Below are 11,740 nucleotides of genomic sequence, written 5' to 3'. Positions count from 1 at the left end.
CAAACCTGGTGTGGCTTTAGCCTTTCAGGGCTGCTTTAGGCCTAGTTTTATTTTAAGAGTTTTGAGGTGCTCAGGCTGCTTTTAACAGCAGAGTAAATTTATTTCTTTTGGCAGAAAAAATAAAGCATACCATAGAAGCTAAAAATAGGAGATGCGAGTTTTTATCTAACCACAACTTTGTGCATTGCAATAGAAAAGGCTTCCAACAGGACATAAGGATGAAGCGGTTCATGGCCATGTTAAACAGGAATAAAAACAAGGATCCCCCACCCGCCAAGCTGCTGAATCTGGCAGGACAGCTTTGCCAGGACCTCCAGAGCTCGTCTTCTAGTCTGGAGAAGCTGGTTGGGGCCGTGATGGGATGCAAACACAAGATGTATTTTCTCACTAACATCCATGTTGTCCGAGCTTGCGTGTTTGTTCATATCCATAACGGGCAGCATGACACAGCCTGCAGACTCCTGGAGGTAGGGATGTGTTCTTTGTTTTTTTCATGGAGAAAAAAACGGTATTAGAAAAATAGTAGAGCTGTTAGTGCAGAGGTAACCGAACTGCAGCACGTGGAGCGTTTCCAGCTGGTGTACAGTGAAAGGCGACCTGTGTGCCTTGGGTGACCTGAAACACGGGACAAAGCCTTTGCTACAGGCGGTTACTATTATCAGCCAAGGGCAAGAAGGTAATTGGGCGATTATGGGGTTGGCTGTAGTTTGTAAAAGCAGGATTTTTGTTCTCTAGTGTGGCTGTTCTTGCAGTTTTTCATGAACTTAGGGCTCAGGATGCCTCAGTTTAGAGGGCTTGCCAGGATGGGAAGATATGAGGAAGGCTGGATGGCACCACTCAAGGTGAGAGATTTAATTTAACGTAGCCCTTCTCACCAGGGGAAAAAGAAGGAATTAGGCAACTCCCTGTGTGCATTAGAGAAGGTACAGTGAGCCATGTACTTGGATAATTCTACCAGCTTTGTCAGACTAGTAGGAATCTCTGACTAAGTTTCTAGTTGTTAAGGGTTTTCTTCTTTTGTAGGAAGCTTGACTGACTACCTGAAAGGGTTTGCTTAAGTACTGTTTTGTTTTAGTACTGCAAGGCAGAAGAGAAGGAGGAGCTGGTGCAACTTTGGCATGAGGTTCACTACCGGAGGGTTATGGAGAAACACCACACAGATTTTCTGACACCACTGCAGAAATTCCGTTGCAGGAAGAGGTACCACAACATGGGGGAACTGAAATTTTTTTTCTCTGCTGTAGTTAGCAGATGCAGGGGGTAGAGTTGCAGAGGCTGTTTTTGCACCTCAGGATAGCTGCTTCTTGGAGCTAGGTTTTTTCTTGGTGTTTTGACCACTTGTGGCAATGTGAGAAAGTTCCCATGAATGTGAATGACTCTTTTGGGGTCCTTTTATTAATCCTGTTTTCTCCTGTGTACAGGAATCCTCCACCTATTTCCCTTTGTCCTGAAGGTTTGAAAAATCGCAACTATTCAGATGAAGTACGCCAGCAACTGCACAGGTTTGCTGCAGAGGTGACAACAAATCCAAACAAGAAACAGCGGGTAGGGATATTTTACTTGCAAACAAGTCTCCCTGTCACAGAAGAGCAGAACTCTGCCATCAGGGGCCTATAACTGGTTTCATTCTAAATCCTTGTTTTCAGAAGCCCCAGTGGGACTGGGATTCCCCACATTTGATGTTTCCCTAAAGGCTTCCTTAAAAAAATCACCACGTTCGTGCTAAGTAATTTCACTTGCTTTGGACGAAAAGATTAGGGGAAATAAGTTCCTCACTGGGCTTCTAACATTTCTAATTTTGTAGTGATTGAGCATAGGCAGCAGAGCAGCCATCACTTAGAAGAGCTGTATTACAGTGATAAATAGTTCTGACTTGACTGAGTTATAGCCTGTATAAAATTGCACTTTGCTTACCGGAATATATTTTGTATTGACTTGTCACATTAAATTCACAGAATCTGAAACCATGATAGGCTATGTTGACGTATCCATGCATCTACCTTATTTGGATAGGGACAAATTTGTAATAAAAGCGACATGTGAATTAATTCAGTAATCCTTGTTGATTACTACCTTGCAAGGTGAAGGCTTCAGACTTTAGTCTGCCTCTGCGGTGCTCGATTTTTCCAACACCCTTCTCACATGAGGAAGGATGGCCTGGTGAATAGTTCTGCAATGTGAAGATGGTTTATTTTTACCCTTTTCACAAAGCAGCAACAACTTCCAAGTTTTAATTTTTAAAAAAAGATCTGAATTGAGAGCATGAAGAAGTTGCATAATCAAGTCCTAAAAGGTCAGGATATGATGATCACTTGTGCATTAATTTCCCATACATTCTCACTTGTGTGATCTCATTACTTAACAGTTTAATAGAGCAGATTTTTTTCTGTGATGTGATACAGATGTTTATACTGCTGACAGTTTGTGAAAACTCTTTAATGTGGTAAATGAATTAGTAGTGTTTATCCTGTTAGTGTCATGTTAGTGATGTGAAACTAATTCTATGGGAGGAGGGTGCTTTGGTCGGGTTTTGTTTAAATATAGCGATATAAAATAGCAGTATATTGTTTCCTTTAGCAAACAAATTGACTAGGGGAGCAGGGTGGAATGCGTGTTTTCCAGCAACTCTTTTGAGTTTATAAATCATTCTCCTCAGTGGGATCCACATGGACTTAGAGATGTAGTGATCAAATGTCTCTGGGTTTGAAAGCTCTTTTGCTGGGCTGCTTTTGGAACTGAAGGGAAAAGCCTGAATGTTTGGATGTGGTTTATTCTTTTTCCCTTGATCTCTCCTTACACTTGGGTTTGCAGGAGGGATTGGCTCGCGACATGAACCTGCAGCCGACTCAGGTCTATAATTGGTTTGCAAATTATCGACGACGTCAAAAATCCTGCCTCCCTCGTATGAAAAAGCTCCACAACTCATGTCCTGAGAGGGCTTTGACTTACCACACAAAGGAGCAGCGGGATAAAGGATCCTACGCTCCACAGACTGCAGGTTTGTCTCTTCCTAATGGGCTTACGATGTGGTCCAGAAGGCTGAAAACCAATTTTAAATTCCCTCAGGAAGGGAAGGATATTCCTTCTCCAGAACAGCATCTATATGCTGATGGATCAAGTGGATGCTGGAGGACTCTGTTTCCGTGGAGTGCCTCATTGTCTGGCTAGAGGCTGTCGCTCCGTAGGAGGAGCAGGCATCAATAAGGCCTGTGCAAGGACAGGTGAAAAGAGATACCTGTCTCAAGGGACACCAAATGAAAGCAAATACATGGGAGGCGGTGGGTTTTAGCCCTCAGATTCTGGGATCAGGACAGTACTCCAGTAAAACCCAGTATTTCCATGCCCCTTCACAGAATCTTGACCAAACTTTAGCCACGGGGAATAAGAGGGGCTTGCTGCATTTGGCAAATTAGACTTGTTTCATTGCTTTTTGGAGTAACTGTTAGTGTTCCTTCACCTGCCTGGCCTGCACCTTTCAGATGGATCTTGTGTAGGCATCGGCTCTGAGCAAATGGAGATAACCCTCATGCCCTGTGACCCAGGGTGGGAGCAGTCAGCTGCAGATCTGGATAAGCCTCCTGAAGGAACTTATTTAAAGATGCTGGAATCCAGGTGATGTATGAGAGTCTTTACAGTGACAGTTCAGAGAAGTGACCTTTAAACTTGTTCATGGAACTGACTTTTGTGTCAGTTCCCAGGGAATATCACTTAAGAGTTGTGACTCCAGAGATGGGAATGGTCCATGCCCAGCATCGGGCAGTCAGAGCATCTAGCAGTTAATCTCCCAGCTGTCAAGGGCAGGATTCAAAGGTTTAGCTGGGAGGTTCCCCCTCTTTGGAAAGCAATATGTCTGGCTGATTTATTTTCTCCGTCATTACAGCTTTATGCAGAGCAGTGAGCTGTATGAAGCGAGGACAAGCAAGGTTTTGTTGACCACTCACAACACTGAACAACCTGTAGCTTTTTGCACTGAGGCTATGCTGGAACCAGGAGCCTGCTTCAACTCTGCTGTCCTGCAGCCCGGAGCAGTAGCAAGCAGTACTGGTGCCAGGCCCCAGCTGGATAACTTTGTCCTGTGCTCTTGCGGGTCCCTCACCTTCCCAGATGACCGTCTGGCCATGTGGCATGCCCCTTCCAGCTCCAGAGGAGTCTCTGGCTCCATGTGGTCCCCAGGTATCGAAGGTTAGTAAAACTGCACACAAATCATTGGCTTTAAGAGTTTTCAAGCTTCTTTTCGCTTTGTTGTAAACACTCTTGCTCACTTAATGGCTTTCCGATGTCATGACAAATGGGAGCAGGGCTTATATTGAGCTCTGGAGTTCTGTTCCTAGAGTAAGCTCAATGAGAAAACCCGTTGATTTAAGGTGTTGAAGCAGACATTCTTACCTACTCTTTTGCTTAAACTGTAACTCCTTCCATAAGACAGTACTTTTCTAGCAAGGTGGATTCCTTTTAGCTTTTCCATTGGAAGAGTTCCTTCAGATGTTGTCTGCTTACCTTGCCAGTTTGCAAGCTTCTGGATTTTTTAAATGCCTCTCATTCTTAAGAGATTGCCTGAGCAGAGTCTGGGAACTTCTTAACTGTGACACAGTTCTCACTTTCCTTTCTCCTTCCTGCTCTTCTTTCCCTCTTCCTCTCTCTTTCCTTCTTGTCCAATCTGGTTCAACATTCCCACCATCTCTTTTCTTCTCCCTGTTCTTCAGAATAGTCTTTACAGGATACGTAAGTGATGTCCACCTGCTTTTCCTGTAGGTCTACAGATCAGAAAGTGCTGTGACTGTCATTCACCCAGCCTCTGGTCAATGTGGAGCAAGGAGGGGAGGAATAGCTGGGTCAGAGGTTGGGGACACGCTATCTGTAATTGTCTTTAACATGAGCATTTGTTTCAGCAGGTGTCAGAGCTCCCTTGAGCAGAGTCCCTCAAGGTGGCTGTATTGAGGCCAGTTCAGGAAGAATCATTCAGCAGGCAGATTTAGAGGTTGAAAGCTGCATCCTTAGAGAAGGACAGCTAGGGACCCTGGAATCTATTCTTCCCCACAGGTAAAGGGAGTGGAAAGCACAGAGCTTCTTAAAGGCAGGAGTGACAGTGATGCTGTGGGTCTAGCCTAGTCCTGATCCCCCTGCTGAAGAGGGCTGTATAAAGAATGTAGTGATGCATCTTGTTCCAGGGGTCTGGCTCTCTCTGTGTATCCATCATATTTTTGCAGATATTTATATCTGTGCACTGGAAATGTGAAATGCTGTAGATGTGTGTGTGTTTTATAGTGTAGTACAAAGGAGGTTCAGGACCAGCCTCTCCAGAAAAGACATGAACCCCTCTCTTTAAAGAAGCTTTAGCTTCTGAGCTGTTTGCCTGTTTTCCTTTTTGGCAGAAAATCATAACCTATACTGATCCAGTGAGAGCTGATGATTCTCTGGGCTGGATTGGTAGAGCCCATATTTAATCCTAAAATAGTTTTTGTAGCTTCATAACCTCATGACAAGATTATTCCATAGTGCAAGCTTTCCAAATTGGAAGACAGAAAGACAGGCACTGTTCTGTCTTTCTGTTTTCCACCTGTAACAAATGTTTTCAGACTGCTGGTTTTCTCTGGGACTTGAGATAAATTCACATAATGCAAAACAACAAAAATCCATGCTATCTTCAATATGTTATACAACTTCCATGATGTTACATAAAAATAAACACTGCCAAACAGACATGATTATTTTAATTTACTGATCTGCAAGACAGAACAGGAGTAGTAGCCCCATTTCACAGCCCTTTTGCTTGACTCTCCGACATTTGTGCTAGCATGACGCTGTCAATAATGTCAAAGAGGCAGGCAGATGCAGTTTATTCCTGCTTTATAGATGAGGAAGCAGAGGCACAGAGAGGCTTTGTGGTTTGTCAGGCAACAAGGGAAGGCAGTGATTCACTGGACATAAAGATCGGTGGCTTTTTGCCTCCCAATTCCCTGCTAAAAACATTTCTGCCTTTTACCCCTGTTTCCCAGTTGGCTTGGTGCCTGCAGTTGTTCACATTCATATCAGACTCCCTGCTGTGAATTGCTGGGGAGAACCCAAGTCTAGGCATTGTAAACCCACCTCAGTCTGTGTTTTAGAATTTGCAGTCTTAAACAGGGGCTAAAGATCATGGAAGATCAGTGAGGCTTGCTGGCAATATTTTGGCTGGATTTAAAATTGCGTGTTCTGACTCTAGAGTGAGCTCATGTTTATTTTTAAAATATGTTCCACCAGTAGAAGGAACCTATGGTGAATGTCTCCTTGTTGGGTATGTCAGTTGTGCCAGGAATCCACACACCCTTTATCGTATTCCTGCCAGGGGCAGGACTTGCTGCTTCCTTGACACCTTCTGGTGAGGATGTAGTTATTTGAACTCCATTTGTAAACCCTGTTTAGTAGCCTGGTCCAGCTCCCCTCAAAACCTTGAACTCCCCAAAATGCCATGGATGCTATGGAACAGCAATCTCTTCAGAAATGAGTGATGGCTTAGGCGGCAATTTCATCTTTTTGCAATTTCTCTCTATAGAGCCAGGAGGCCTCGCATGGATAGGATCACTGCTGAGTGAATGGCAATGAATGAGGATCACCCTTGTTATCAGGCAGAGCCCTCTAACAGAGTTACTGGATTGAAGTATTGTGTCACCAGAGTCATCTTCAGCAATAATGTTGCAATGAGCATCACTTGTCTAGGGACTCACAAAGGAGTCAACGGCTTAACCTGTAAGGCAATGAGTGTTGCTATCCTGGAAAGACAGGGCAGTGAAGTTATCCCTGCTTTACACCTAGGAGTAAAGCACAGAGAATTAAATTATTTACCCATGGTCACCCACCTGGACTGGACTCAGTGTTATACTCTCACTGCCTGGCCAGCACCTATGGCTCCCTGCTTCTGAAGCGCAGGGGTAGAGCTACAAGTCACCCAAAAGACCCTTAATCTGCTTGTCTCCTTTTTAAAGGTGCTCACCTGGAAAGGACCTGGTCTGAAAGCCTATTAGAACAATTCCTGTTGATTTCTTTCATGGGCTTTTTACAGTCAGTCCTACGCGCTTGGGCTGTATCCAAACCTCTTATGATCTGCAGGGCTGCGAGGTGGGAGTGTGAGGGGGAACCAGGCTGGAAGCTGACTGTCTCCATCTGCTCCTGCTGCCTGGCAGGAGAGTTTAATCTAGCTAGTGAACTGGAAGTCCCTGCGGGACACCAAACAGATGCTCACCTTTACAGATAGTGGTGGTGTATCCTCTTCGCTCCTTGAGTTGGGACAGGTGGAACGTAGCCCAGCTAATGGTTCATGCAGAATATAACTCTCTCATGCCTTGCATTTCAAACAGAAAAGCACACTGAACGCTGGAGCAAGACAGACTGCATTGATAAGCCAGCATGTTGATTTAGAAAATGTCAGTGCTGAGATGTTTGTTGCAGCTTACCACCTCTGCCTGCATTTTTGGGATTCCAGCTCAGAGTGCTGGGAATCCTCCTGCTGCTAGGCTCTCCCCTCTGGATAACCCAGCGCCCCGACACTGGCAGGCAGCAAGTTCAAAACACACAAAAAGAGGCTACTTTTTGTCATGTTGCAGAATTTGTTGCGAAGGGCATCATGCCTGTCAGTGTAAGTGGGCTATAGCAAAGGATGAGACAAATTCTTGGGGGGTCAGGGGGTTGAGTCCATTTGTACGTGTAATTGCCTGAATACAGCCTCCAGCAGAGGAGCCCCAAGACTGATTGCTGCAACCTGGGGGGCATTCCAAGGAAGGGCAACTTGCTGCTTGCCCTGTTTCTTCTCCTTTTTTCCTGCACTCTGTTAGTTGGCACCTTTGGTCTGGGCCTGTATGGCCATTCGTACCCTGGGCTGCTCCTGGCAGTGGTATGGGTAGTGGTGTTGGAGCAGAGATACTTTTGAGCTGGTGATGAAGGGAGAGAACATCCCATCCTCAAGTACCCAGTGTCTCCTACTTGACCCAGTGCCCGCAGACTGTGGCCTCTTTTGAGAGCTGGCAGAGCCCCAGGGGAGGTGTGGATGGGAAGCCATGTCCCCAGACGCTCGACTGGTGCCCTTGAAAGCTGCAGTGGAATCACAGCCGATGTTGTGGCTATGTCTAAAGCCACGTGTTTATGTGTTTTGACTCTTTAAGATCTGTGTTTTTAAAAGATGTTCCAGGAAAGAGACGTTTAGGTAGACATCTCCTTGTTTGTGGAGAATGTTCTGGGGGCATAAGGAAAGTTGCAAATCGAGATGTCGTTCCTGTGTACTGCTCCTGGTCAGGCTAGTCCTCCCAGTGCAGAATCTGTATTTTCAGGCCATAACAATTTGGGGAATTGTGGCAGGTTTGTAGACAACTTAGCAGAACTCTATTGAATGAATAGTCTTGCCAGCAGCCCCTCTTGTCCTGCTGGAAATCGTTACAGTGAATGGTGAGTAGAGCAGAAATACAAATGCATTTGTATATAATATTTTCTTCCAGTGCCTGTCAGACTGTGTTTGGCAAGCCTCAGTGCCCACCTGTTTCTGTACCCTGCATGGAAGAAAGCCAAGCCCTGGGACAAAGCCAGGTAAGAGAACACACCTGATGTTCAGAGGAAGGAGCTTAGCCCTACACACAGCCCTGTCCAGCTGTAACTCTCGCACAGGAGCTGTGAAATCTCACATTGTATTTAGTGTGAAACACGTTTGATCTCAGTATACCTTTTGGAATCCAGTTCAGAGCAAGCTGGGCATTCCCTGGGGAGCATCCCGCAGATCTTAGGAGAGCTGCTTTGGTTGTTTCTTCCACTTGGGTTGCTATCAGACCCCAGTTGTGCTAAACATGTGGCCAAAGCAACCTGTGCAGATCCAAAGTGTCATTTAAATTTTGAGCAATGGAGGGCTCACCTAGTGCTGTAGAAAAAAGATGACAGGAAGATGTGTGCTTGAGGGTCCTCCCGCCTGAGAGGTTCTGCAGAATTTGTCTCTGTTCTTTCAGACCTCTTAAAATCTTTCATGTGATTTTCATTTCCAAGTCTGTGTTATTGATGAGGAAACGGATGTTGCACTGATGTGAGATGGCTGATAGGGTATAGAGCAGTATTATTACAGGACATGATAAAATAAGTTACTTCCATGATCTGGATGCAGTCTGCATGCCTTCTTATGGTGATTTTAAGGCAGTAGAAAATGGAAGTTGGAAATTTGTTGCTTTCAAAGGGATGGGAGCGCATCTCTGAATTAAATGTTACCTAAAAATGGGACCCAAGAAAGCCCTAATATAAACTGTACCTCGAACTATTTTTTGTCTTTGCATGTGTTCGTCTGCCAGTCAGTTAGCATCCATTTCTGTTTCTCTCGCAGTGTAAGCTGCTGGAGAAAACCTTTTTAAAAGAGATTTTGAAAAGCAGGAGACTGTATCTGCTGGCCTCATTATAGGAAGCGGCTGCAGCTCTGAGGGCAGTAACAGAACCTCTCTTGAGCCTTTGAAAGCATCAATATAAAGATCTGTATCTCGGAAAGTGGCCTTTTTACCAGCCATAATGTGAGCCAGATGAGTAGGAAAGCTTTGGGCATTAATAATGAATGAGTCTTTTCTACGATTTCCAGAGCATGCAGTCTCTGTAGCTAGTTTTCATCTTGCTGTTTTGCATTCTTGCACTGATTTTGCAGTGGTGTAGAAACATGACACTCCATGCAATGTGGGCTGGCGAGTAAGGTACTGTGTGATGCCCGCAGATGTCAAAAGGGGACATCTTCAAATCTTTGTAACAATTAGTTCAGGAATTTAGAAGGGCAATTTTTGCATATTTTAATGTGTGCTGTAAGAAAAGGAAGAGCTTGAACAGGTAAATGATTTTACAGCCTTCTACAGACTTCCTGGGCACTCTGTTTCTTGCTGAATCAACTTGCCCTGGGTTTGTTGCAAGAATATGCACGTTTGGTTCCTGTGTCTAAACCACAGGGATGCAGATGCATGCTTTCTTTCATCCACACATGACTTTCAATTTGCTTTTCATAGGTCATGCATCCCCTGAGAGCCAAAATGAAGGTAAAGTAAAAAAGCAAACAACAAATAAAAAGTTAATTAATTTTTGAGACATTTCTTTTCCTCCTTGAACAGAGCTCCCTTGTTCAGGTAATCACTCCCTTCTTAATTATTTCATGCTGGTCTTACCTTCTGTCATTTACTTGTTTTTAGAGGAGCCAATGTCTTGGGCAAAGGGAAGAGAATTTCTCTTCTCTGAATTACTAAGAGTTGAACTGTGTCCTGATTGTGCTTGTCATTTTTACACCCACATCCTGAACTTAGAGGGGAACAAGGACTTCGTCACTTCATGCACACAGCCCTCGCCACTGACATTCCCTCCCACCACAGTCTTGTGCTACTGTATGTCTGCACAAAGGAGCTCTTCCACTATGAGCAGTGGCATCATTAAAGATCGTATGTGTGAAGCTTCGATTCCATCCTGTGTCTTTCAGGTCCTGGAGGATCCAGCTGGTGACCCATTAACCAACGACACGTTCTGGGCAGCATGGCTGCTCTTTGAATTCTCAGCCGGAGGACGAATGTGACCTACCTGCAGAGATGCTCAATGTGGTCTTGCACTTCCCCAGGAAACAACACATCCCTTCCTGTTTTTTTTCTTTTTTTTTTTTTTTAATTAATGAGGGGTTTGACATGGAGATGAATAGAGAGAATGAGCTAGAAGGATAAAGGCTTTTTCTAATTGTTACAAAGTTTGGTTTAGGTACGGTTCTATTAACAATTTTGCAAAGGATAAAAGAAAGCAAAGGCGCATTGTGGATTGTAGGATTTTACTGGAGCAGTCTGAAGCTGCACTGTAGATGCTAAAAATATCAAGTCACTGGTTCTGTGGCAGTTACATATTTTTACCCATAGCAGTGGTCAGATCTGAGTCCTTCATTACATCATGAAGGTAACTGAAGCTCCTGTACTCAAAAAGAGTAAAATTTTGTTATATTGCATAGCAGTGGATATTGGTTAACTTTTTCTCAGGCCTGGAAAATGAGGTCTCAGCTGAGTGCTGGTAAAATACTGCTATTTCTCATCCCTGCGTTTCTGTTGTACTGCTAGGTGTAACTTCCAGAGTGTTCCGTACTCCACAGTGCCACAGATGGCACAAACTGGAGCATGGCAGAATTTTCAGTGCTAAAGTCAATGTTTTTGCAGGATTGGAGGAGCCCATACCCGTGCTGTCGGTATTTAATACTCCCTGTATCTCAGATTACCCAGGAAAGAAGGATGAATGGAGGAGGTGGGAGCCGCTGGACCCTCCTGATCCCTTTTCAGTCCCCAGATCTGGATAGACTCAAACTGCCAAGGCAATTGTGTCACCTGTCAGGTGTGCTGTGGCAGTCTGACCCCAGGCAGCGGCAGGCGAGCACATCCTATTCGGAGGAGCGCTCTGCGAAGCAGCGGGAGTTGTGCAGGCTCTGTTTCCTACACACCGTAGTAAGTGTGGGGCTGATACTGTATTTGGCTGAAGGCTGCTCACTCCCCCGAGGGAAGCTGTTTCCCCACAGCTCTCCTGGGGAGTGTGTGCAGCTCTGTTCCTTCTGCCCGGTACTTTTCCTTACTTAACCCAGCCTCAAGGCCGCCCGTTACACTCAGAGCAGGAGCCCTGTTTCCTTTCTCAGAGACTATAGAGCAGAATTGTCTATGAGTGTTAGAGCATGGGCAGCGAAGCAGACACTTGATGCGTGTTTAGAACTAATGCTGCAGGTCCTTGGGCAGTCTTTTCTGTATTTTCT

The 11,740-nt window shown here is 44.9% G+C and overlaps 1 protein-coding gene across 1 annotated transcript; it reads left to right on the top strand.

Moving 5' to 3' along the window:
- Positions 1-218: 218 nt before the first annotated feature.
- Positions 219-4,182, top strand: ANHX (anomalous homeobox; the record flags this gene model as incomplete). Its single annotated transcript, XM_010079293.1, has 5 exons — positions 219-467; positions 1,076-1,200; positions 1,422-1,545; positions 2,812-2,998; positions 4,105-4,182. Coding segments are annotated over exons 1-5 (763 nt in total), but the record flags the coding sequence as incomplete, so codon positions are not given.
- Between the last annotated feature and the right edge of the window lie 7,558 nt (positions 4,183-11,740).

This window comes from Pterocles gutturalis, unplaced genomic scaffold, assembly GCF_000699245.1.
Source record: "Pterocles gutturalis isolate BGI_N339 unplaced genomic scaffold, ASM69924v1 scaffold50018, whole genome shotgun sequence".
In the NCBI taxonomy this organism is placed as follows: domain Eukaryota; kingdom Metazoa; phylum Chordata; class Aves; order Pterocliformes; family Pteroclidae; genus Pterocles; species Pterocles gutturalis.
The sequence above is the reverse complement of the archived record's forward strand: the minus strand, read 5'-3'. Positions and strand labels throughout refer to the sequence as shown.